This window comes from Helobdella robusta (genome assembly GCF_000326865.2).
Source record: "Helobdella robusta unplaced genomic scaffold HELROscaffold_66, whole genome shotgun sequence".
NCBI classification, from domain to species: domain Eukaryota; kingdom Metazoa; phylum Annelida; class Clitellata; order Rhynchobdellida; family Glossiphoniidae; genus Helobdella; species Helobdella robusta.
In genome coordinates, this window is record NW_008705371.1 from 700234 (window position 1) to 727526 (window position 27293).

The following is a 27293-nucleotide window of genomic DNA, read 5'->3' on the forward strand; positions in this document are numbered from 1 at the left end:
TTTTATAAAATTGCTTTTATTACAAAAATTAAAAAAGAAAAAAATGGCCCAAAAAATATCACGCAGATCATATTCGCAAAAGTAATAAAATGCATGCATAAATTACAAAAATCTCCCGATCTAAAAAATCAAAAAAATAAAATATAAATTATAATACATGGCCTTAAGATTAATTGCATAAAATCAGACATTTAAAAGAGGACTGTCGTCATTGTCATCAGCAGTAACCGCAGCATGACCATCACCATCCGTATTGATTGAAATGTCATCATTCCGAAAACTTTTCCTCAAATGTTCAGCTCCCTGATCGATGGTGGATCGCTTGTAGAGTTCCTTGAAGAAGATCAGGATCGGAAAAGCAAGGATTCCAGTACCAAACAGCAACCAATCCATCCATAGCGTCCCTAAGTTATTCATCATTCATTAAATATTTAGTAACGGTTCAATAAGGCACATCATCAGACATAAGAAAGCAAAATGTGTTGTAGCGATCGAGTTCAGATTCAGACTTCTCTGCACAATATGCACAAAAAAAGTATAATGAGATAATTTTACAATTACCTACCTGGTGTTTTCATTTTTACTAACAACACAAAAAATTTGTGAATATAAAAAAGTAAGAAGTTGACATCCCTTGAAGATGTAATAAATAACTAACCGACGTTTGGAATGAAGAAAATGAAGAGGAAGAAGAGTGGAATGAAGTTGTAAACGAAAGTCATGACGGTCGTGATGCATATCTCGGAGATGGGGTAGGTCGATTCAATGGCCAGTTCGTAATAGAGGGGGACCGCTCCATTGTTGAAGAGACCTGGGCGTCGTTGTTTAGCATTTCAATCATTAAGCAATCAACATCGTCCAGTCAGTCAGCTATTAAGTTATTTGCAGTGATAACTTTTATGCAGTTAGTAACTTTTAACAAAAATAGCATTACAGCATGTAGAAATATTAATGAGATATGTCGAACGCGGTCTTGCATCTAGCCCATTAAGATGGTTACAACGCACAAAAACAGCAATCAAAAAAATTTTCTTTCACATAAAAAATGCCAAACTCATTTTATTATTAAAAAGCAAAGCATTAATTAATAGATGGAAGGGAGAATCGCAAGGAGGACCCACCTTGGAGGACGGCTGCCACGTGGAGTTGAACTGTGAATTGTATAAGTGTGAACTTTCATTAAAAGAATTGTTTAACTGCTGGTGATGCATTTCATTTAAACAAAACTTTCAATTATCAAAACGAGTGATTCAGCAGTTATTCAACTAAAAATAATGTAAAAGAACTATAAGAAAATAAAAAGCATAACAGTGATAACAGCAATTTATAATGATTTGTAAAATAATTTCGAGAAACAAGATGAGAGTCTAGAAATATACAAGTGGTGGCAACTGACTGGTGCTGAAGTGCATGTACTGATGCGAGATGAGTATAAACCAGAAGGTGGAGATGATGAATCCGGTGATCATGACAAGCGTGAAGGACTTCATGTGCCCCACAAATATGTCCGATAGCCTGGAGGTGGTGTGAAGATTTTGTAGCAGTCATGACAGAAGCAGTCATCGCAAGTACTGAGTGGCCCTGTACATTGAGGAACATTTGAAGACCAACCTGCCGAAAATGACGCCAGTCACACATCCGGACATGATCGCAGAGAAACCCAGCCATCCAATCTCACTCTGAAAACAAAAAACATTCAACGTTCAGTTGGTGGTTATGTGTATGCTTAGCAGCATAATAGTCAACATCATGTACGTACATACTTCTAGTATTATCTGCAAGCGTGTGTGCATGTGCGTATATGTTCATAGTTTACATGCTCAAGTGAGGTAATCCGTACTGGCTCTTACTCAAGTTCAAAACAATGTTTTTTAAAAATACCTCGATAGAAAAAAAAACAGAAAAAAAACAAACACAAACAAACATAAAGAACACACAGAAACATAAACATACAAAAAAGCATGCACATACAAGCACAAACAAATACAAACAAACATACATAGAAAGTGAACTGACCTCCTCAATAAGGCCCTTAATGTTGACCCCCAGCAGACCCACCCACACTCCGTAGATGCTAACTGGGATGCAGTATGAAAGGCAGATGCACCAGAAGTTCAATAACTTGCGACTGAATGGTTGGTTAATCGGTTAGTTGATTGATTGATCAACTGATTAAATGATTGGTTGGCTGGTCAATTAGTTGATTAATAAATCGGTCGGTTGATTGTTGGTTGATGGAATGAATGGTTGAAAATAAAATTGATGTATGGAGGTTGAAATATCGAAATAAAAAAGAAATAAATTAAAAAACTCCAGGCAGGAAGAATAATGGCCTAGCAAAACAAATTTGTGATTTTGGGATGAAAATATTTCATAAATAAATATTAGGCGTTGAATAAGAATGTTGTGAGAAGAAAACTTCTCTTCTCGTGACATCAAAGTGATATCACCATCATCCCCACCCCCACCCCCCATCGTCATCATCTTCCTCCTCCTCTTCACCATTAATAGTATTACTACAATTATTTCAATAATAACCTCACCTAAACAAGTGCTTGATGCCATTGAAGAAGTCCAGTTTCCCGATGGCAGCTGAGATGGTCGGTGACTTGGGGGGTTTGGAGGGGAAGTAGACGATGACCAGGATGAAGAGGAAGAAACACAAGGCGCATTCTGTTCTCGTTCGTACATTGGTTCGTACATTGGTTTGTACATTGGTCCGTACATTAGTTGGTTCGTCGGTTGGTTATTTAAGGATCAATAAAGTTTATTATAAATTAATCCTGACTAGTAGTGTAATTTAATTCTTGTCATATATAAAATTTTATTAACTATAAACCAGACAAAAACCAAAAAAAACAGCTAATCAATTGACTAACCGACCAGCCAGCCAATCGACTAGCCAGCCAACCGACTGGCCAGCCAATCAGCCAACCGACTAGCCAGCCAATCAACCAACCAACCATCAACTAATCAACCAACCATCAATTAATCAACCAAACAACCCTTAACTAATCAACCAACCATTAACTAATCAACCAGTTAACCAGCCAGCCAACCAACCTATATATCGACACATCATGATCTGGCTTCTTATGACATCAACACCTTGAAACATACAGCGTGAAGGTCATATAATTGGTTTAATTTAAACATTAAGCATTGCAATGATTTAGAAATATCTGTGATCGATTAACAAAGCAAGCAATCATGGTCGAAGTACTATTCAATATTGTTAACCAATACATGAGAATATAAAAATTACTTGTGTAGTTGTGTTGCGATGAGGGCCTGTGTGTGAGATTGTTTGGAATATCTTTTCATTATTTAGTTTAATAACTCAAATAATTCATTCAAATAATTATAAATAATATTCATTAATGAAAATAATTTCAACAATTATGGTCAATATCTTCAATGGATAAGACCCTAACTTTTAAAGCAATCTAGCCACAAACAAGTTTCACTCACGTACAGTTAAAAACTTTCTCATGAATACGGTGTAAATACTGAAGTCAGCTAAACAAATTAAATAACCACAACGCATGTATAATTTTCCTCTCAACAAATCATTCCAGACATAGGTTGATACAATGGGTACAAAAACTTAATCGGACATTAAAACACAACTGGAGAACGATAGAAAAATGTTCAAATAAATAAACAAACGCATAGAGAAACAAAGAAACAAATGTATGAATGAATGAACAAAAAAGAACAAAAAACTATTAATGAAAGAACGAACGAACGAGCGAACAAAGGAACGAACAAACAAACAAACGAACGAACGTGGTTATATTGGCTGGTATAACTGGGACTTGACTTGGACTATTCACAAGCATTGGACCTGATTGATAGATGGATGGTAGATAAATAAATGAGGGTAAAAAATATTGAATGATAGTTGATGAATGAATGAAAAGTGGACAGATGAATGGATATTAAGTGATTGACAAGTGCAAAACTCCGGCGTAGATGGCAGAACGTTCGAAACATTCCTCCAACTGATGCAACTCACCAAACAAGAAGCAGCCAGCCCCACCGGCATAACCAGAGACCGTTGCTATTGATGTCGCTGTCGTTCTCTGATTGGCCGGGAACCAAAGAGAAGATATTATTGGCCCACCTATGAATGCTATTGGTCCAGATAAACCAATGAACAAGTGACCAATGTGAGCCGACCTGTAATTAGTCAGATTATTATTTATGGTTAGTCACTAACATTCAGATGTTGTAACTGAATTATGGATAAGTATTCAAATAACAAAATATAGAATATTTGAAATGTTATGTTAACGTTGTTGAGTAGAATAACTAATTAATTAGTTTAATAATCAAAAAGCGGCACCATAAGACATAAGGAGGCGAGGAGAAGATGCATCTCGTTGCAGTTCCCAGCACGAGGAAGAAACACGTCAAGAGCATCGGGTACCTCAGACCTGCCAACATCAACAACATCGACATCAACAAAGTTGACAACATCAACAACATCAATTACATATCAATCAGTTAACCAAACAGTCAGTTAATGATTAACCAGCATATAACATGTACTATCATATACCAGGAGAATCTCAAACTGTTAATTAGAAAATCAGGCAATAAAATGGTGCCAGGTAAAGTGTCTGCCCCTGATATCATAGTGGCTGGTTTCGATTGCAAAAAATCCCCCACTATCACATGCAATGTGTGTGATGCATTGATTCACGTGCATTTACATAATAAAGTGGAGATTAATAAAAAAGTTAAATCAGTTTATATTAAACAAGTGGGGTTTGGTCATCAACCAGAGTGGCTATTTATTGCTGAATGATTCTGATTAGCTGATTGACCAATCAAGACTGCCTTCATTAGCATAAATTATTCATAGACCTACTTTTACTTGATAACATAAAGAATTTTATAGGATCAAAAAAGTTAAGCTATAAGGAAAGTTCTGTGCCAGTTAGAGTTGTGCATTAGAGGAAAGATTCCACAATTTACATGCCATTAAGGAAACCTTCAAAAAACCTTTCATGCAACACATTTGCTTTTGGATTATTTGTAATTTATTAAATGTTTTGAAAATTTCATGTTACGTAATACTAAGTAATTGACAAATCAAAATCATTTAACGGTAAGTTATCAGCCAATCAGAATAATTCAACAATAGCTAATCAGCCAATGTTTCAGGTAGGTATGTTTGTATTAATGGCACTTTTAAAGACACTAATATTTCTTGCATTATAAAATGAAACCCTTTTCTCAAAAATGTTTTTTGCAAATAAAAGCTAAACAAACAAACAAACAAACCAAGCCAAAAAACAAACAAACCAACAAACCAATAAACAAATGTTCAATGGGAAAACAATTATCATAATCAAGAACTGTGCATAGCTAATCAAACCTACAATGGAAACAATAAAATTGATAATAATAATTAAATGTAGGATCAAGCATCATCAATTGCCAGCTGAGACTGAACATGCAGAACATTTGAAAAATAATAAAAAATTATTATTTGTTGCAATAATTATAACAATAATAATTATTATTATTACAAAATAATCTAGTTATTAAATAATCTTATTATTATAAAAATAAAATACAAGTTATGACAAAAAAAAGAAGAAAGAGCAACATTAGAATGGATGGAACAAGAGAGCATAACAACACTGACCCTGCTTATCGAGGAAGATCGCATAGGGAACCATGGCCACGACGTAAGCCCCGTACAACCACAACTGCATCAGGGATATCTGATCATCTGACCAACTGTTGACGTTGATGCCGTCATGATGTGATGGTGATGTCATGATGTGACGGTGATGCTACAATGATAATGTTACGGTGACGTCATGATAATGATGTGCTGGTGGTGTCGCAATGATGGCGTGCAATCAAATAATAAATTTAACAAATCATTAACGAACTGAAATAACAAAGTTTTTCAGATAAATAATAATTATAAAAAAAGTAAACAAAGACAAAGAAAAGATATATAGATGCAGTATGAGCCAACCTGAAGGCCTCCTCAACAGATGGGGTGATCACGGACCAGACACTCCCCAACCCCCCCTGCAAGAATGCCACCAACGAATAAACAAACAGAATGTACCATCGACTTCTGTATACATGTAAGTGCTCATCGCCGATGTCCGTCTCCAGTATCTCGGGATCAATAGTATTTCCGATGCTGTTTGTCAGTGCATCTGCGATGGCACTGCTCCTCCTACTGTTTGTTAGTGGATGTGGTGTGCTGTTGTTGTTGTTGCTGCTGCTGATGTTGTTGTTGGAAATTGGAGGTTGTTGAAATGTTGAGTCTCCGTTGGGATGCTTGTTGGTAAAATCGCCAGCATCAACATCAGCATCGTTGTTGATGGAGTAGGCATGATGTCTGTTGAGTGCAACATCATCATCGTCTTCATCCTTTTCACTGGGACTGACATGGTTGGCCAATGCTAACAATTTATCATCTTCATCATCATTGTCGTTGGTCAGTTTTGAGGAAAGTTGATTCTCTCTAATGTCAGACATTGTTGCTGGGCTCTATAATGTGAGTGTCTGGCGTCTATAATGTGAGTTTATGGTACAACAATGACTACCACAAAAAAATATAAAGAAAGTTCTGAGGTGATGTTTTTTGTTCAATTTAAAAAAGCCTAACAGTAACACAATTTTAATTAATCAGCTAATTTTAAGCGAGTCCACCGATTAGTTTAACAACTGATTCGTTGATGAACTGGAAAATCATTGATGAAATTTGTTGATAACATTACCCCTGATTTCTCAACATTAACTATAATTAATTAATTAAATAAAATTAAAGATAATTAAATTAAATTAATTATTAATAATAAAAATAATTGATATTGTATTCAATTCATTGTCCATTCATTCATTTGTATTGCAAAAAAACCTTTTGTTAAAAATTTGCATAAAAACTTATCTTATTTGAAATAAACTTTCAATATCTCAGAAGATTAATTATTAATAAAATCAAAAATGCCATCTAACCAATAAAAATAAAAAACAGGACAAAAGTTAACAATAAATTAACTGAGACAAGACTTGCCACACAACAATAACAATGACAATTTTAGTTTTAAAAATTAAAAAAAATTTTAATTTAAATTAATTACCGAATATTTCAGCAATCATGAAAGATAAAACCATCAATTGCCACAAAAGACCCCAATACGGACTGATCACTAAAACTACCCAGCCTAACAATGAAAACTAAAAAAACGAGTTAAAATAAATAAAATTGGGCAAAAAGCTGATCAGACGTTACTATTGACATCACATGGCTCCTTCTCATATGATCAACTCCACTGGTTCAACTAATCAACAAAATTATTTAAAAATTTAAAACATTTCAACTTAATTTTTTATTATTTAACAATGTGAACAATTTATAAATTTAATTTATTTAAAAAAATTACACTTTAAGATAAAAAATTAGAAACTTATTTAAAAATTCATTCGGGCATTTAGTTGTTTCACCATGACGACCAGAGTACCTTTCAATATTTTCCGTTTTTGCGGTAAATGCCGATAACTAAACTGTGATTATTGTATGTGATCATTTTTTATAATTATGCTATATATATAAAAATATATTTAATATATATATTAACATATAATTAGCATATATAATATATATAACGCCTTTGTCATATCATTGCCATATATTTGATATATTCAATATATATATATATTATATTGCATGCGTTTGCTTTTTTAACCATCAATGTATGAACGTTTTTGAATTTGAAGTATAAAATCTAAAAATGGGGACGAAAAATCTAGAGTATTTGATTCTCACCTTACGTGACGGCATGCAGTTCATGGAACTTAACTTTTTGTAGATTTCTGAATGTCCAAAAAATTATTATTTAAAATTTTTATAAATAAATTGTTTTCCTATTCTCAATGAAAAGTTGACGAGTACTAGCAGACAAATGATTTTTAAATTTAAGTAAACTGGAACGTAAAAATTTTCATAGTTTATATTTTTTTAAACGATATTTGGTTAGGTGTCGCTGCTTGAAGTTAATTCTGACGGGGAGGGAGGGGGATGTTGTATCTAACGTACCTAAACAAAGATATGACATTTTACTGATATTATGTGTTCATGTATGTATAAGTCTAAATATATACATGTATATGCATACATACATATATATACATATATATAACAAATGTATATATATATATATATACATATATTATATACAAAAATTCAACACTACTTTCAACATTGTTCAACTTTTTTATATTTCTTTTTAATTTATTAAAAAATATAATATTGTATTTCTTTTTAATAAATTAAAAAGAAATATAAAAAAGTTGAACAATGTTGAAAGTAGTGTAGAATTTTTGAAATGTTGCGTTAACAACAGTCTGTTACCAAAATATATTATATACATATACATTCATACAATTACGTAGATCATTATATACTTATATTGATGAATAATATTTCATACACATGTTCTTTACTTTAAGACCTTCGCATAGTTTGAACGTAATATTTTCAAGCAATGTCCTGTCCATGAAATACGGATTGTTTGAAACCTAAAATGTAATTAATTTTTTTACCTTAAAATTTAAGATTAAATTGAAATTATTCAAAAAAACTAATATTTATGTTGATTATTTTGCAATTGTAAACTGGACCCGTTACAACGAAGTAAAATACTGTTTTTTTAATTTAAAAATACTGTTTAATTAAACTTCTTATCTTAATAATTTCAGTAACTTCTATAAATAGTTGCATATATGACGTGATAATTAATTTTTCAATTACAATGTACGAAATATATTGCACATACCAACATATTTTTCACATACAAATGCAGATCCCATTGTAAATCATTCTCAGCTCAAACCGATGTCAAGAATGGAAGGACCTTCCTACCGCACTGTGTCCCTTGAAGACAGGTGCTCCTTTAAAAAACCCAAAAAACTTTTCCTCTATTGCAATGGCGACCAATATTCTAAAGTTAAACCGGTTCACATTAATCCACACAAATACCGAGATTTCAACGATTTGTTAACCGACTTGACAAATAAATTACCGTCCAACTCTAAACTGACGTACGGAGTTCGGCAGATTTTCACACCTGTGACAGGGAGGAAGATTATAAATTTGACACAGCTGAATGATGGCAGAAATATTGTTTGCGCCGGTTTCGAATCTTTCAAACCGATTAATTACGGAGAAGATATCACGACGGCCTGGTCTAATGGTTTGTTTATCTAACATTTTAAAATTTGCCAAAACTTGTTAATAACGCAACAAATTTATTTAAAATTGAACAATTTTTATCCAGCCGTCAATCGAGCTAACGAGTTTCTTTACGCCTCCATTCAAACCTGGCCAACTCCAGTCCTCAACATTCAGAAGCCTTTGCAGTACCATATGCTACCACACAGCTACCCTCGATACCAACAACATCAGCTACAACACAACCAATCAAATCGACCGCATCATCGACGTGGCTCCAACCTAACCTTCGCACATGCTGGTTACACTCCCGATAAACACGTGAACAACTTTGAAACGCTTTCAAACAAAAAAACTGTTCGCGTTCACTTGAATAGCGACAAAACAAGTCAATGTGTCCACGTCACTTGCTACAAAAAACAACAGTTTAAAAATTTTCTCAAAAAAGTTTACAGAGCATTCAATGGTTGGGCCACAAACGTTGAAGATTGTGAATATGAGAAAATACGATTATGTTCGAATAAAGGCGACGAGATTACAAATATGGAAGATGTCTTCGCCATTCAAAATGATATTTACGTGCTTCAAAAAGATAAACATCGATCAAAACCAATCTACTTGAAAAATGATTACAAAGATCTAAGTCAAAATGGTGAAAAAGAGAAAGAAAGCAGTGACACTAAAGACGGACCTGCTAACAAACCACCAACGCAAGGTAATAAAGAGGTAAAAACCAAAGATAACGACAAAACTGTTCATCATCAAACTGATCAACAACAACAGAACAAATCTTTCATGCAAAAAACATCTTCACAAACTGACAGGGAACATTCAAAACCAAAAGTCACAAGCAGGAAAGTGGTTTTAACAGAAAGACCGAACGTCAACTACCGCCATCACAACAGTCCAAGACTCAAGCTGAACAAAATCCAAGAGAACGTCGAAGCAAATGTCGATCAACACACTCCCAAGTCATCCACGAAAAAAAATGACACGGAGAAAATTTTAGACGCGAGGGACGCAGAAACTGAATTAATAGACAAGACACAAAATGAAACACAACTGCACCACAAAATTTTTCAGAATCCAGCAAACAACTTTCAGTTGACACGTGACTCTTCGGAGGTTGAGAAAATGAAACAACTGGAAAAAGAGAAAGAAGAAAAAATGATCCAGGATGTGAAAAGTGGGAAGTTGCTGATCAAAAACAAAATGTCGCACAAGATCAAACGTTTAGAAGAGCTTGATAATCGGGCCGCTAATTACAATAATTTAGTTGGCGTTAATGATTATGGGGGTATGGGCAAAATGTTTGGGAATGGGAAGAAGATGGTAAGTTTAACAGCTTACAAAAAAGAACTTGCAGAAGTTCATGTTAAGGATGAAAGTATGAAGAAAAATGAAAGAAGATCTTTTTTGAGAAGGAAAAGTGAGCAAGATATTTCCCAAGTTCAAAATGGCGTCCACACTAGCAGCGAAATCAGTAACGGAAGAAAAAAATTAAAACGAACAAACAGTGAAGGACCTGTAGAACTGGTGATAGAGAGCAACTTAAAAACAGTGACAAAAATTAATTTGCCCGCTTCAAATAAAACGGCCACAATTTCCAAACCATCGACCGCATCTCAGTCAGTATTAACGCCCGCATCGCAGTTGTTAACGTTACCACCACCACCACCACTGACGACGACGACGGCGACGGCACCGACGGGGACACTTTTGAAAACAAATTCTAAAAAACTGAAGAAGTCCTCCCCCATACGAACGAGCAACGTGGATTCTGCCAACATGCGCCGACAGCAATACACCACGATGGCCGTGCACAAAAGCAAACAACAGCGACAAATATCGGCTGTTAAAAGAATTCGAGAAAAATACGAATTTCTCGAAATTCTCGGCGATGGCAACTTTGCTGTCGTGCGACGAGCCAGGAAGTTGGGACACAATCTCGAGTTGGCCGTGAAAGTCATTGACAAGTCAAAGTTGAAGGGCAAGGAAGATATGCTGGAGAACGAAATTTGTTTGATGAAGTTGTGCGACCATGCCAACATCGTGAAGTTATTTGAAGAGTTTGAGACATTCAGTGAGATCTACCTCGTCATGGAGTTAGTTAAGGTTGGTCAAATTCATGAAATCTTTCATCGGTACGCTAAGTTTCTACTAATTTTTAGTCGTTCAGTTTTCAAATGGAATTAAATTTTGACAAATGTTTCAATACCGTTATCATCATGGCGCATACAGAGAGTATATGCATGCAATGTATCAAACGTTATTTGTATGTGGGTGCATGTTGTGTGTGGGAAATGGGAAATATTTTTGTTATTTAAGTGCGTGTAGAAGGAACAGCAACAAGTTATTAATTACCCGCCATCGATTGCAACAGGACGAAAAGTCATGAATAAGTGATGAAATCGTTCGAATGGTTGCATGATATGGACGCACGTGCAAAAATATACACCCGCATACAAATTAACTTTCAAGTAAGTGGGCATACACATGCAAACACACACTCGTACTTACAGACATACACACATACAAACTCACATAACAAAGAAAAACACATGCAGACAAACTTCCTTGTTGTTATGCTTTACATACCTGCATCTATGGCATTATAGAACTAACTGCATTATGGGGTATCTTGTGTCGATACGTGGTAAGTTGAAGTTTGATGATTTTTGAAAAAATGATATACATTTTGTTGGGAAAGATGCTTGAACGAGTTTACCTTCACAGTGAACTTCATTTCTTCAAAACGTTTTGTCCTTGCGTGAGCCCTTAATATCGAATCATTTTAACGTGAACCAATGCATGAAACTTTTAAAATTCACCCAATTCCCCCTGAATTCGACTTTTTATTATTTACAAATTTTTTAAAGAAGTTTAGATTCAGTAGCTCTCTTAGACCGACTACAACATTTTGCTATTGCGAAATATAGAGCAACAAGTTATTAAATTCATTAAAACAAACATGAACATAAAAAATTGTTTCGTTATTAATTTGCTGAAAAGCGGTTCGCTCGTTCTCTTTATGTTCAATAACGTTTTATGATTCAATATCGCTCTTTGAAGCTGCTGGTAGAACATGTATAGCAACAAAATCAATGTGGCTCGTTTCCACGTACGCAACTTTTATAATTTACGAAATGATGATATCGACGCAATAGACTTCCTACCGTATGCTTATAATTTAAACTAATAGGTTGTGTTTTTGTATGTCTCTCTCTCTTATTCTGTGTGTGTGAGCAGGCATTTGAGGGCGTTTGTAATAGTACATACAAAGTTTTTCAATATAAACGTGTTGGATTAAAATGTTTTTAAAAAGTTTGTTGATAAAAAATTTCAGTCATAATTATTCAACTCTGCGTTGTGAATAACCGCCACCATCATTAGTAAGCAGTATGAAAATTATACACATGTAATGTAAACACTGGCCGACCTAGATAACTTTGACGGGGGCGGGGACAAAATTTTGAAAGTGTTTCTATTTTCACAGTGGGCCAAGATTTGTAGTAGTGTGGCTGACGCTCTTTTTTGGTCGATTTTATATATAATAGAGTCCTTTTTCTGACTTTTATTTAAAAACTGCCCACAGCGGCGTAATTACGCCACTGAATTCAAACGAAGTTGGAGTTGGAGCAATCTGCAGCAACATTCACACTTTCTTGCAAAATTGTCACCAACATCGCCAAAGTCAATTTCACCGGTTCCACCAGCCTTTTCCTACGCTAAACAATGCCTGGTCAGAAAACTCTCGTTCCCAATGAAGTTCCCAAATAGGTTGACAATTTTATAACAGTTTGCTGGACAATCGTACAGTGGCAATAAATTGACGCAGAGATGTCAATTGTATTTGCAAAGATTCGAAAGATGTCTGTATAAATAAATACACCAGTGGATAATTAATTGTTCATTCATTGAGATTTATTATGATTTTTACATGAAAAAAAGCCAAATTTGGAAGTGTACTTGATAACGTTTTGCAAATACGAACATCACGTACATCACATCCCATGCATTGACGCTTGAATAAAACATAAATGCAACAAAACATTTAGCAAACGTTTGACAAAACCAACAAACATTTCATCAAGCAACAAAACCATCAATGAAAATATATTCCTTTCTGCACATGTACTGTTAGGAATTGTTCGCAGTCGGACGGAAGCATTTGTTGGATCACATAAAAATGTTTTAATCTCTCTTCACCAGGCACTCAAAAAACAAACTAACATAAAACAAGCAATTAACAAACAAACAAACCATAAAACAAACAATCAAACCATAAAACAAACAAACCATAAAGCAGATTTTATTGATCAGATGCGTGGAAAATGTTTTAATTTTCTACGTCGACACATCCTTCGTGTGGACAAAATTCAAGACTTACATTATACGAAGTAAAAGGAATGATTAATCAGCATCCCTTCCTGGTGCTCGCTCATTTTACATTTCCGAAAATGGTATTTTCATTTACCTTCCTGATAGCCTAATACATTTTTCATAAGTGGAGTGACTCCATCTTAATGATAGTTTTAGGTAGTCTCATTTGTAAATGTCCATTCTGTTTTTTTACATTCTGAAATGTTTACTAACGTAATTCAATGTTTGTTAAGTCTTTAATTTTAATGTTCATTTAAAAGGGGCAACAAAATTCACTTGCACCAACAATTTTTTCTCACCACCAACAACAACATTGATCAATAAATCATATGTTCTGCCATTGTTTCAGCAACATGTGCCTCTCCCTTTCTCTCTGTCTCTCTTTCTCATTATCTCTTCCAGGTTGCGTGAAAAACAAAAATAAATGAAAAATATATAAAAAGCCCGTAATTTATTAATTTAGTTTTATACAACCTGCAAACTTAAGATTAAAGAATGCAAACATATCATCTCTAACCATATATCAACCGTAACACATCTGCAACATACAATCAACGTTCATATTACGTTAACAAACAACAATTAAACCAACAACATTAACAAAATTTTAAAACATAAACAACATTGAAACATAAACAACTGCGTTAACGACATTGAAGCGACAACTTTAACACTATTAAAACAACAACATTGAAACCACGACATATTAAAACAACAACGTAAGGAACGTTAGAGACGTCATAAGTTTTAGAATCGAGAAACAGTCGCCATTTTACTAAGTAAGAACAATAGACGTTTTAGCGCTTTGTAATGAAGAATTTTTTGTATCTATGCAAATATGCACTCTTGACAAGGTCACCAAAAGTTGATGTGCACTTGTTAAATTCGCGCTTTATATTTACGCTAACTTTTTTGCCCTTTGTGGGCTTTCTTGTTCGAGACTTCTACGCATAAGGTTAAGTTTTTGCGTAGTTTGTATATATATATATATATATATATTTGTATCTGTGTAAGCGTGTATTGTAAGCCTTCCTATGAGTATATATATGTGAACTTGCCAACTGAATGGATATGAAATTATTTTAAATATGTTTATTCTTAAAATTCATAACGACAAATAAACATTCATTCTAAACAATGAACGACGAACAGTTGAAAAGTTTGTACGTGAATGAATGGCATTTGCAGCGCACAATTGTTTAACAATTTATTTGCTTTGTGTAAAAACTATTCCTAAAAACAGTAAATGTAAAATAATTTTTCTTAAATAATGTTACGTGCTTTATATATTCATTTTCATAAATTGACAACGCAGTTTAGTAACAACTGTTCTGATGGCGTTGTTCCCATGGTAACGATGACGACAATAATGTTAACGTGATGAAGATGATGATGATGGTGATGATGAGATGATGATGATTGGGATAAGGTGATGATGATGGTGACGATGATGATGAAGAGGATGATTGAGATTAAGGTGATGACTAATAATAACAGTAATGACTACACTGTTAATAATCATGATAGCAATGATAATGATGTTGAATCATTTCAGTCATGAAGCCATCCGTAACGTTTGCCATATATCTTCTTAATTGTAATTCACCTTTCATCATCATCACCACCACCACCATCATCATCATTGCTTCCATAATTATTCATCATAACTCATATATTCACCATCGTCATTGTGATCAAGATATCCTCATCATCATCACAACCACCATCATCATCATCGTCATTAAATATGACCACACAATAGGGTGGCGATTTATTTGACCTGATAAGTTTGCACACGAAATTTGATGAGTGGACGAGCAGTTTGATGGTCTGTGACCTCACCAGTGCCCTCTACTACCTCCACTCCAGGTCCATCGTTCACAGGGACATGAAGCCTGAAAACATTCTCGTTCGTTCGTTCGTTTGTTCGTTCGTTCGTGCGTTCGTTCAATTTTTCGTTGTTTAAAAATATTATATTGAAAATTATATACAGTTGGACCTACGTATAACGAATTTTATGGTTTCAGGATAAAAATTCGTTATATAGACATTTTATTATATAGAATTTGTTCTGGAAGAAATTCTATATTGCCTAAAAAGTGTTTCTATGCTATATATTTATGAAATACAACCTTCTGATCATTTATTTTGATAACAAAAATTAATATTACATGTTATAATTGTAAAAATTAAAATTTTAAAAGCGAAATTTATTCTTTGTTCCATGCAACGGATGATTCCGATTCAAATGAAATTAAGCGAGGTAGGATTCGCAAAAATTACTATAATACTCGAGCCAGAAATAAGAAATATGGTTCCAAGATATTAAAGGTGTACAAAAATACAGTTCATATCAACTCATAGATTTGTTTGCTGGTCGGGTATTTTTTTTTAACTTTTATAAATTTTTTCGTTATAGTAAAATTATTTAAACAGTTTTATATGTAAAATTTTAAAGGACAAAAAATCGTTATATAAAGGTTTTTGTTGTAGGATAGAAGTTCATTATATGGAGGTCCAAATGTATTTTTAAAAAATAAAATGTGTTTTATGAAAATTTATCCACTGGTCAATTTACGAATACGTCAATCTATCAATTAATTATCAATCAACTAATCAGCTCACTAATCAATAACCCTAATCCCAACTTTAACACTAAATCTAACTGACCAACCATCCAGCCATCAATCATCAACAATCAACCACTATTTATAAAAATTATTTATCATCAATCAAACATTAATTAACCACCAGTCAATAACCACCAATCAACAACCAATTAATCACCAATCAACCAAAACACCGCCAATCAAACAACTATTATTCTTTAACCAACACAGCCAACCAATCATCAGTCAACCAATCATCCAGCCAACCAACCTCTAATCATCAACCAACCAACTAATCAACTAACCAACCAACCAACCAACCACCAATCACCAACCAACGAACATCATCAGGTGCACAATCGTTCGAACGGTAGCATTTGTTTGAAGTTGGCAGATTTTGGACTTGCGATGGTCGTGGATGGTCCCTTGCTCATAGTTTGCGGAACTCCAACCTATGTGGCTCCTGAAATCCTCCTCGAACAAGGTAATCAACATGGAATGATGGCTTACATTGATTCAAAAATAATATAAGTCAAACTTGTTAATGTTGATCATGAAATAAGATGTAATATTATTTATTTTAATTATAAACATAATATTTTTTTCATCAAATGCTTGAGTTTTATTTTCCATGCAGGGTACGGTTTGCCTATCGACATGTGGGCCCTTGGAGTCATAACTTATATATTGCTCTGTGGGTTCCCGCCGTTCAGAAGTCCTGACCGCAACCAATCCGAACTGTTTGAGGCCATTAAATTGGGCGTCTACGAGTTTCTCAGTCCGTACTGGGATGATGTTTCAGCCGGTAGGTTTCAATTTTTCAACTGTATTTTTATATTTCTTGAAAATTAAACGTTTGATGTTTAAAAATGTCTAACAACGATAACAATAATTTATATATTTCAACTTCATTCATCAGAGCCGAGAAGTCTAATAGAAAAACTGCTGGTGGTCGATCCAGCTGTCCGCTATTCAGCGATCGACGTTCTCTGCCACCCCTTCATAACTTCAACCATCAACCAGTATCACCCCAACCACCCTCATAACTACCAGGACGTCGCTAAGTTGAAGCAAGAGCTGCAAACCGAAACAAAGGCAACTTTGGAAAATTTTAAAAGGGAGAACCCTGATCTATTTGTTCCCAAGATAGACGTGTATTTTCGTTCTCAATAAGTTTTATTTCCTTGATGTACATATTTTGATAGATTCTGCTCTAAACTGTTCATCTGTACAAACTTTACTTGAAATTTATAACTTTGTACCTTTTTGTCTGTTTACAAATTATTTTAAAAAAATTGTGTGACTACTCTGACTATTGAAGTTTCGGTTAAATAATAAATATTTAAATAAAAATAATAATGTGGCAATTTATAAACTGCCAATGGCACGATTGCTTCAGAGGCGCTTGCAGCCTGCATCCGCCAGTAAATAGGTTTCCAGCATTTTCTTAAAAGCCACCAGTGACGTGCAACTTCTACGCTCTGCTGGCAGACCGTTCTACACATGCAGACCCCCTGCATGACGGAAACTGCGACCCACAAAATGTGACTCATCTACTTGAATGTTTAAAAAGGAGGAAGATGATGGACCTGATTTTTTTCATGTTTATGCTACAATATTAGATTGAAATGATAAGAAAGAGACAGGGGAAGTACTCAAAACTGTCCTAAATTGTTAGTTATGATGTAAACTGTAAAATTACTCAAGATGCAAAAGAAGCTTCTCAATATAAGCAGATCTGCCGGTCGATCATTAATTTTTAAAAGTATTTGGCTTATTCATTCAGAATATTTGTCTTTGTTTCTATTAGAAACTCGATGTAATGATTTCACAAAACTATATCTGGTTGCCTAAAAATGCTGAATTATGTAGATCAGGAATATTGTGTTTGATGTTGTTGTTTTTACATGCTGACGTTATGTTTGAAGCAGTTATCGTAAACATTGCACTTGGACCTGCAATAGCACGCCCCCAGCCGAACTTCTTCATGCGAGTTGGAGCGTGGTTACCTTCTGTAGGCACCTGTTATAAAGAATATATTTCGCTTATGAAAATATTAACACATTTAATGACGTTAACAATGTGCGATTCTGTTGGAATCTAAATAATTTTTTCATAGACAGTTTCTATTTCTAATGATATCAAATAGAAGACGGCCGATTTAGTTGGTCATTTTGCGGTTGCGGACGTGAACTCTGCGGATGCGGATGGTTGCTGTTTAGAAAAATCTTCTCTGCTTGGGGCTCCAGTGAGTAACTCATTAGTTTTCAACTGAGCAGAATTTTTATACGTTTTTACTTCGAAGCAACAAACATATATAGTTCAAGTAGCAGTTGATTACGATATGACTAATTCATCGCGAAGCATTCGCGAGGCAAATATGAATCAGACTGAAGCGTTAATTTATCAGTAATTGACTCTAGATTGGGAAGGCTTAAGAGGTTCAAAATAATAAATTATTTAGAAGTCTTGAAACTACTAATGACTGAGAAACTAAATGAAGACTTCACTGACTGCCAAAATTAAATTGTTAAAATCAATATGAATGAACGTAACAATTGAAAATGTTTTGAGCGAAGAACTGTTATTAAAACATTTGAATAAAATAAAAAGTATAACAAATTATAAGCAGAATAAATTGAATTAAATATAACAAAGAAATTATAAAGCTACAAAGAAAACAGTATCTGTTAATATATTTGAAATATTAAACCCTGAATTTCACAGATGAGTCGCCAGGGTTTGTGACTTCCAACAGATTCCTTAAGGAATGGAAACATGAAAGGAAGTTAATGATGGTGGAGTTGAAGCACTGGGAGACGAAAGAGAGTATTACAAAATTTCATTATTTTTAATACAACACAAAACAACGAAAGGGAAATTTATTGAAAATTTGTTTCAAAAAGAGCCAAAAAAATTTGAAAAATGAAATAAAATGTGAAAATTATTCACCTGTTTGTAAATTATCAAAAATGAAAACGTGAAATTAACAAAGTGCCAAAACATTCCATTTGTTATTGCACTCGGAAACAAACACTAAAAGACATTAAAACATATTAGTAACAACAAAAACTTATTTAAACATATGGGCAGATACAGACAAGACACATTGATACACACAAACAGATGGAACATATACAGACAGACAAACAAACATATACAAACACATTCACACAGACAGATACACAGACATCTGAAATACATTGATGCCAACAAAGATAACGACATAGAGAATACGGTACAATTAACTTACAAATCTTACACGTATGCTGTTTTCAAAGTTATTCCATTATTAAGGACTCGTATGTCTACATCTCATAAGCATGCTTATATACATACACACATATATATATACATATTGTTGTATATATATATATATTATTGTATAAATAACACTTTGTAAAGTTATATATAGATACCAGTGATTAACAAAAGTAACACAGTTGATTAGCGTCAACAAAACAACTTTGATGACAAATAATACGACTGTGAAATTGTCAACAGTGTCGACCGTTCAATTGCAGTTAAACTGGTTTCAAAAAGTACGTGGTTGGCGAAGTGTTGGATGGTTGACGTCAGACCAACAGATGGCAAGAAGCTCCTGAAGCTTATGAAGGGATGATCTTCAATGAAGCTGGTGAGGTTTGGTTCTGAAGTCGTCTGTAATGCTGGTGGCTGGTTTTATTTGTTTACGTATTTTATTGTTTTGTAGATACACATATGAATACAATACATAGGGATTAATAATATTCAAATTATTTATTGTTGTTCGTCAAATTGGTCTGCTTGAAATAGTTAAATGAAGAACTTGAGGCTAGAAACATGTTGAAAAGTTGTTGACTTATTCTGACGAGGCTGCTTGTTGACAGTGACGTGAAAAGCGTTATTTAATAAAGAGAGAAACTGGCAAAGTGTTTCTCAAAAAAAAATTGCGAGTACCATCAATATTTAATGAAGTTTGTTTGCGTGCTCGCTCAAGAAAAATATGCCTTGCATTGTGAAGAGAAGTTTTGAAAGACGAGACGACAGAAGCACAAAATTCAATTTGTTGTTCCGAGAATGTATCGTGGAGTGAATAATTTAATATGCATTCATTCGCTTGAATGTCACTTATAATAATGATCGAGATTACAATTAGTTAAAATAATGGACAATTATTCTATCTACTAAAACAACGAATAAGTGATTTTGTACAACCTCTCACTTTGATTTGTATCAGTTAATGAATTTTTTTATTAAAGATAAAAAAACAAAGAACTGTTCATAGAAAAATTATAGGTGTAAAAAATTCTTGGCAATATTTTGATGGCATTTTGAAGTCCAGTGCAGGAGGCAGAAGGTAGAAATGAATGACTGAAGCATGATGAATGCACGTGCAATGGTCAATGCCTGTACGTAGCCAATCCAGTTTGAAACTGTAGGTGGAGTTCTGTCAGGCAGTTTTGTTTCGAAGATTCTAACTTGTATCATCTGGAAAGGAGATTAGGATATGATGATAATGTTGATGATCTGATGAAAAAATGATACGGTGATGGATTCATAACAAGTATACTGATAATGATAAAAATGGTGATGGCAATTGTTGATAAAAATGTTGGTGCATGTATGTATGTTGAGTGAGTTTTTGTGGTTTTGATTGCGTTTATGGTCGTTACATGGCAATAACCGAGCGGGTCATAAAATTAACATATTTCTCTGTTTAAACATGTGAGCATAAAAACCATAAACAGATACAAACACACACAAACACATAAAATCACATGCAAACATATATTCACAAATTTGTATAAAACTTAACTTTTTTACATATCACATTTTATATAAACACACATATGATGAAACACACAAGCTATAAACACACATATGCACACATGCATAAACACACATACATCCATCCATACACACATACATATAAAACTTAAACACACGCGAAAAGCAGACATGTTCTGATACAGTTCCACACACAAACACAAACATACGCACATACATGCACACATAACTACACACACATACACTCATTCACACAAACGCGCACACTCACAAACACACACACACATACACATCTCTACAGGATTGTTGGAAGATAACAAGATTGTAATAGTAATAATTGCAATATCACTCATCATATTTTGTTTCCTGCTAATAGTGGTGGTGGTGGTGGTGGTGGTGGTGGTAAGGAGGAGGAAGAAGAAGAAGATGATGATGATGAACAAAAATGAAAAAAAAGATGACGGTGATGATGAAGATGATAAACATGATGATAAATTTCACGGTGGTTATGATAATGATGTTGTTAATTTTTGCAGCGGTTTTGATAATGATGAGGAAGATATCGAGTGGGACGATACCATGCTTAATGTCATAGTTGGAAATACCGGAGACTTCAAAAAAGTTTGTGGTTGTTGTGGTTATTGCGGCTGTTGTGATTGTTGTAGTTGTGGTTGTTGTGGTTATTGCGGATGTTGTGGTTGTAGTGGTTATTGTGATTATTGCGGATGTTGTGGTTGTTGTAGTTGTGGTTGTTGTTGTTACACGGTTGCGTAACTCATGATTTTGTTGTCGATGTTGTTGTTGATGTGTTGTTGAAATTGTTTATGAGATTTTTGCTAGTAACAATGAAATGGAAAAATGAAAGAAATGGAAGATAACTGTTGGCGTCTTTTTAATTTTAAAATTTTCATCTCATCACTATTGTTGTCAGTGATCTTGTTTTTTGTTTTTTTTGTTTTGTTTTTTTTCTTGGTCAATGTTCATGTGTTTATACATGTTCGTTCGTGTTCATGTGTTCATACATGCTCATGTGTTCATACATGTTCATGTGTTCATGTTTATATCATTATGTTACTCTGCTCTTTTGTTAACGCTGTTGTTATTGTTGTTGTTGCATTTATTGCTGTTGTTTGCTTTATAATGGAACGATTAATAGTAATAATTTTACTGTGGTAATAGCTGCAGTAGTAGTAACATTAAAAATAATAATAATAGCAGTAGTAGTAGTAGTACCAATAGCACCAGCAGTAGTAGTAGTAGTAGTAGTAGTAGTAGTAGTAACAGCAGCAGCAGTAGTAGTAGTAGTAGTAGTAATAGTAATAGTAAAAGCAGAGCAATATTAGTAATTGTTGTTGCAGTGGTAGTAGTAGTGGTGGTACTGTCAGCAGTTGGAGTGGTGGTAGCAGTAGTTAGTTGTAGTGGATTGTTTTGTAAAGTTATTGCCTTATAGATATTTTGTTCTTTGGTCTTGTCTGTTTTGTTTATGTCTATGCTGTCTGTTTGTTTGTTTGTTTGTGTGTTTCTAATTGTTTGTGTTTGTGATGCGGCTTGTGTTGTCTATAATGTTATTATTATTATTATTGTTATTATTATTATTATTAAGATTAATTAATTAATAAGATTATTATAATTAATTAAGATTATCGTATGACATTTACTGTGACAGGAACAAGCTATGATGCTAATTAAATATATTTCACCGTTCTGCACTTAACTTCACAATGAGCAAAATGGTCTTAACCTTTAATATTATTTTATACAATTTTTAAAAATTTTATCATTGCGCATTATTTAATTAACATTAACTTATATATATATATATATATATATATATATATATATATATATATTTATTTATTTATTTATTTATCATTGCATGTTTTTATGGCGAAAAATAAAAGATGTTCCCATTATTATTATTAATGCTATTATTGCATTGTTGGTCGTGTGAGTTGTGTGCGTGTTGTTCAGTCAGGCCATTTGCTCTTGGGTAGAATTCCATGTGTACATTTTTGTTAATCATGTTGTTCGTTGTTGATGAGTGAAGAAAGTATTTTGTGGAGCGTTCGTTGCAGAGTCGTGGGTCCGAAGTTGACCGGATCTCAAGCACCTTCCTTTTTATAAATTAATATTGTGAACCCCTTTCCAGCATGAAGGGGTTTCGGAGGATACCCAGCATATCTTTAGTAGTTGATGCAGAATGGTACGCAATATTAAGCACTTTTTGAAAGGAATAACTGAGATCTGAACAAGCGGGCTGGATGATGATTTTGATTTGTATTTGTAGACTGTTGTTGCAATCTCTTGGTGGGAAGGAGGACCTGGCATTGAAGGACGTAACTGGAGATTGAAGTTTTTAGACCCATTTAGGAAGCTGATGTTCTTTGCAATGATTTGAGTCGTTTAATATGTTTGTGAAGTATTTCGACGTTGAACGATGGTCTCAGGTCCTTGCTGTGGCGAACATCCTCTTGCGCTGTCCTGTCCAAGCTGAGCTGTGATGTCTGATTTTTTTCTGCAATTTCGACAGCTCTATCGACAATAGTTATGAAGGTGAAGTTTCGCTTATGTTAATGATTTGATTGTCAAAGTAGTGGTTATTCTTGCCAAATTCTTTAAGATGTTTAAATTCTTATTTTAGATTCTTGATGTTTTTGCTTGCGATGTTGTTTTGACCAGTGTGCGGTTTCATAGCACCGTAAATTTGAGCGAAATAATTGTACATCATCTTTTGAGATGCTCTTGTGAATCCGTCTATGTTGTTGATACTTGGTAATAGTTTGTGTTGCAGCCGGGAGAAGACATCGGTGCATAGTTAGACTTCTGTGACCCTTACATTTCTTCACAGCGACGTGATATTAAATTATTATTTCTAATTTCAATAGAGCAATTGACAACAGAATTTGAACTGCGAATATTTGGCGAAATATTAGCGATAAATTTTTCAACTGGGCGGACAACATTAACATTAGAGTAGCAAACATTCTTACAACAGTACAGTGCCAGGAGTGTCCACCAGCGTTAATAAATATTTTCTTGCAGTTCGGACATTTATTTGAACTTACGCTGTATTTCGTTAATTAAGATAATTAAAATTAAAAAAAAGTATAAAATTTAAATTTGAAAAATTTTTAAATTCTGCCAAAGTTTCTATTTAGACAACTAATTTAAAAACTAATTATACGTATAAAAACAAGTATTATAGATAAAAAACAGTGAATTGTACGAAATTAGCCAAATCTTTTGCAACAACACATACACAATTATAATAAAAATAATAATTATTAATATTATTGTTGTTATTTTTATTATTATTTTAATTGTTGTTGTTATTGTTGTTGTTGTTATGTTGTTGTTGTTGTTATTGTTGTTGTTGTTATTGTTGTTGTTATGTTGTTGTTGTTATTGTTGTTGTTATGTTGTTGTTGTTATGTTGTTGTTATGTTGTTGTTGTTATTGTGGTTGTTATTGTGGTTGTTGTTGTTATTATTGTTGTTGTTGTTATGTTGTTGTTGTTATGTTGTTGTTGTTATGTTGTTGTTGTTATGTTGTTGTTGTTATGTTGTTGTTATGTTGTTGTTGTTGTTGTTGTTATTATTGTTGTTGTTGTTGTTATGTTGTTGTTGTTGTTATGTTGCTGTTACGTTGTGTTTTGAAGCGATGTTGGGTTACTGCATGATGGATGATAAGGAATCTTAATGATTCCCTCGTTGCCATCTATCATATCATATCCACTCATCATCATCGTCATCATCATCTTCTTCATCATCATCATCATCTTCTTCTTCTTCATCTTTTTCTTCTTTTTTATCATCACCATCATCACCCTCATTATTATTATTCTTTTCAACATCATAATTTTCATCATCATCGTCTTCATCCTAAACATCATAATCAGCATCATCATCATGATCTCCATCATCACCAATCATTATCACCTCTTGCAGATAATGACAAGCAGTTATCAGAACAGTTTGGTGATAGCTACACTAACTGATGATGATGATGATGGTGATGAGGAAGGTAACAACCGCAAGGACAACATCTACAGAAACAATAACAATAATAACATCGGAGTTCGCATTAGTGACGTCATCAGTTACAATAATAAGAACAAAAACAATAATCACAATGACACCAATGTTAATACTGTAAATAATAATAATAATACGAATAACAATAATAATAATAATAAAAACGAAAAGGTGGAGGTAAAGAGTGAAGAGAGAGGGAAAATTCCGGATTGGGAGACATGTTTATGAGGACAGGATTGGATCCTGATGACAATAATGGTGATGAAGAGGATGGCGATGATGATGATGGCGATGATGATGATGGCGACGGTAATGATGATGACGATGTCGATGATGACGATTCTAATGTCGACAATAGTTATGATGTTGTTATTCTTGATGATGATCGTTCTGGCGGTGATGATGATGTTGGTGGTAGTGATGATGATGATGGTAGTGATGGTGATGATGATAATGGTGATGATGATAACGTTTGATGGTTGTGATGATAATGTTGATAGTAGCGATGGTGATATGATGTGAAGGATGATTTTCATGATGATGATGATGATGATGATGATGATGCTGATGATGATAAAGATGAAAATATTGTAGTATCATACCGGACATTTATACATTTCCATTTTAAATAATTCATTTCAAATACGCTAAAACGTCAAAACATTTTTTCCGTACAAAAAAAAGTCAATTTACATTGGGCCGGGCTCAAAGTTGTACAACATATTCATCCCAAGTATGCTGCCACATACACTATGAATACAAATTCATGTGTACATTAAGGAGATAGAAGCTAATGCAAAAACTCTACACATGCACACACACAAATCCTACCAAAGACAGACACACAGACAATTTCTTCAATTTGTTAATAGTTCTCAGTCTTTGCAGTTAGGAATTTTATTGTTTTGTGGCATTTGCTGGCTTGCCATTGAATGTTGTTGTCTGTGTGCGTGTCTGCGTGCGTATATAGGTGTGTTTGTGTGTGTGTGTGTGTATTTGTGTGTGTGTGTATTTGTGTGTGTGTGTATTTGTGTGTGTGTGTTTTATCGCCTTCATATTCTTCATCGTCATATTTCTATATTTCAATGAATGAACTCACTTCTGATATTCAACATTTTTTATGATTTTCTATCATTTCAAACATAACTGTACGAAGTTTATATTCCTATAGTCTTATATCATTTTTATTTAAAATAAGGGGGGACATCAATTTTATTTTATTTATTTTATTTATTTTTTATTATATATATATATATATAATATATTTATGAGATGCTCACACAGACATATACCAGTCTGAAAATAATTGATAATATTAATATTAAACGTTCAATAATAATTGTTAGAGAGCAGGCGAATGTGAGTTAACTTCCGAAATGAAAGTCGAAGAATGTTTAGTGATAATGAAAGGAAATATTAATAATTCTTTCAAACTCGCCAAATCAATTTCTAAGAAGTGATTGAATTACATTCATTATAATTAACTAGGCGGGAATAACTGAGTGAAAATTGTGTGTGGTGTGTGCGTGCGTGTGTGTGCGTGAGTATGGCTGTGCGTGCGTGTGTGTTTGCTATTTGTAACATATGATCTTTGGACTGTTATAAATCTGCAATGTTGTTGTTGTTGTTGGATGGATGGATGGATAGATGGATGGGTGAATGAATGAATGAATTGATAGATAGATTGATTGATAGATAGATAGATGGATAGATTGATTGATTGATGGATGGACAGATTGATAAAAATGAATAAATGGATAGAATGATGGATAAATGAATGAATAAATAGATAAATAAACGGATGGATTGATTGGGTGGATGAATGACTTGTAAATGTATAATTAACTTACGTATGATCGTATACAAAATTGAATAATTTGAAAAACATAACTAAAAAAAGGAATGAAAAGGAATAAAAGAATGAAGGAACGTATGGAGAGAATGACAATGCCTGACATGGACTGCACCAAATTCGCAAATCCCTGGAGATGTCTTCTGATGGATTGATTGATTTCACGTTTGAATGTACATTTCTGTGTATGTGCATGTTTGTGTGTGTGTGCTTGGGTATGTCTAAGTTTGTGTGTATATATGTGTGTGTTTGTTTGTGTATGTGTGTCCATGTTGGTGTGTGTGTGTAAGCGTGTTTCTCTAGGTATTTATATGTGAATACATTCTTGTATGTGAGCGTGTTTGTTTGTTTCATGAAAATTGTTTTCAAGATTGTTTTAACGTATGCAAGTGAATTCTACACTTAGTGTCAATAAAATTTATAAACACTGAATG

At 33.7% G+C, this 27293-nt stretch overlaps 3 protein-coding genes across 3 annotated transcripts; 2 read left to right on the forward strand and 1 right to left on the reverse strand.

Annotated features, from left to right (window-relative positions):
• Positions 1–7238, reverse strand: HELRODRAFT_194103 (hypothetical protein). Its single transcript, XM_009030270.1, has 15 exons — positions 6997–7238; positions 6002–6550; positions 5660–5754; positions 4349–4439; positions 4019–4182; positions 3790–3847; positions 3266–3291; positions 3064–3108; positions 2544–2673; positions 2017–2128; positions 1612–1679; positions 1397–1515; positions 1122–1151; positions 659–811; positions 1–404 (listed from the first exon to the last, which is right to left on the reverse strand). The coding sequence occupies exons 2-15, from the start codon at positions 6514–6516 to the stop codon at positions 184–186; spliced, it is 1827 nt and encodes a 608-aa protein (XP_009028518.1). The 5' UTR covers positions 6517–6550; positions 6997–7238; the 3' UTR covers positions 1–183.
• Positions 7239–8899: 1661 nt separating this feature from the next.
• Positions 8900–17208, forward strand: HELRODRAFT_129899 (hypothetical protein; the record flags this gene model as incomplete). The annotated part of the gene is made up of 8 exons (XM_009030271.1): positions 8900–9233; positions 9936–10054; positions 10388–10598; positions 10734–11326; positions 15357–15503; positions 16555–16687; positions 16841–17008; positions 17123–17208. Coding segments are annotated over 8 exons (1791 nt in total), but the record flags the coding sequence as incomplete, so codon positions are not given.
• Positions 17209–18025: 817 nt separating this feature from the next.
• On the forward strand, positions 18026–27014 carry HELRODRAFT_181003 (hypothetical protein; the record flags this gene model as incomplete). Its single annotated transcript, XM_009030272.1, has 9 exons — positions 18026–18217; positions 18353–18451; positions 19385–19483; positions 19783–19845; positions 20445–20542; positions 21510–21594; positions 24921–25184; positions 25692–25740; positions 26908–27014. The coding sequence occupies 9 exons, from the start codon at positions 18026–18028 to the stop codon at positions 27012–27014; spliced, it is 1056 nt and encodes a 351-aa protein (XP_009028520.1).
• Between the last annotated feature and the right edge of the window lie 279 nt (positions 27015–27293).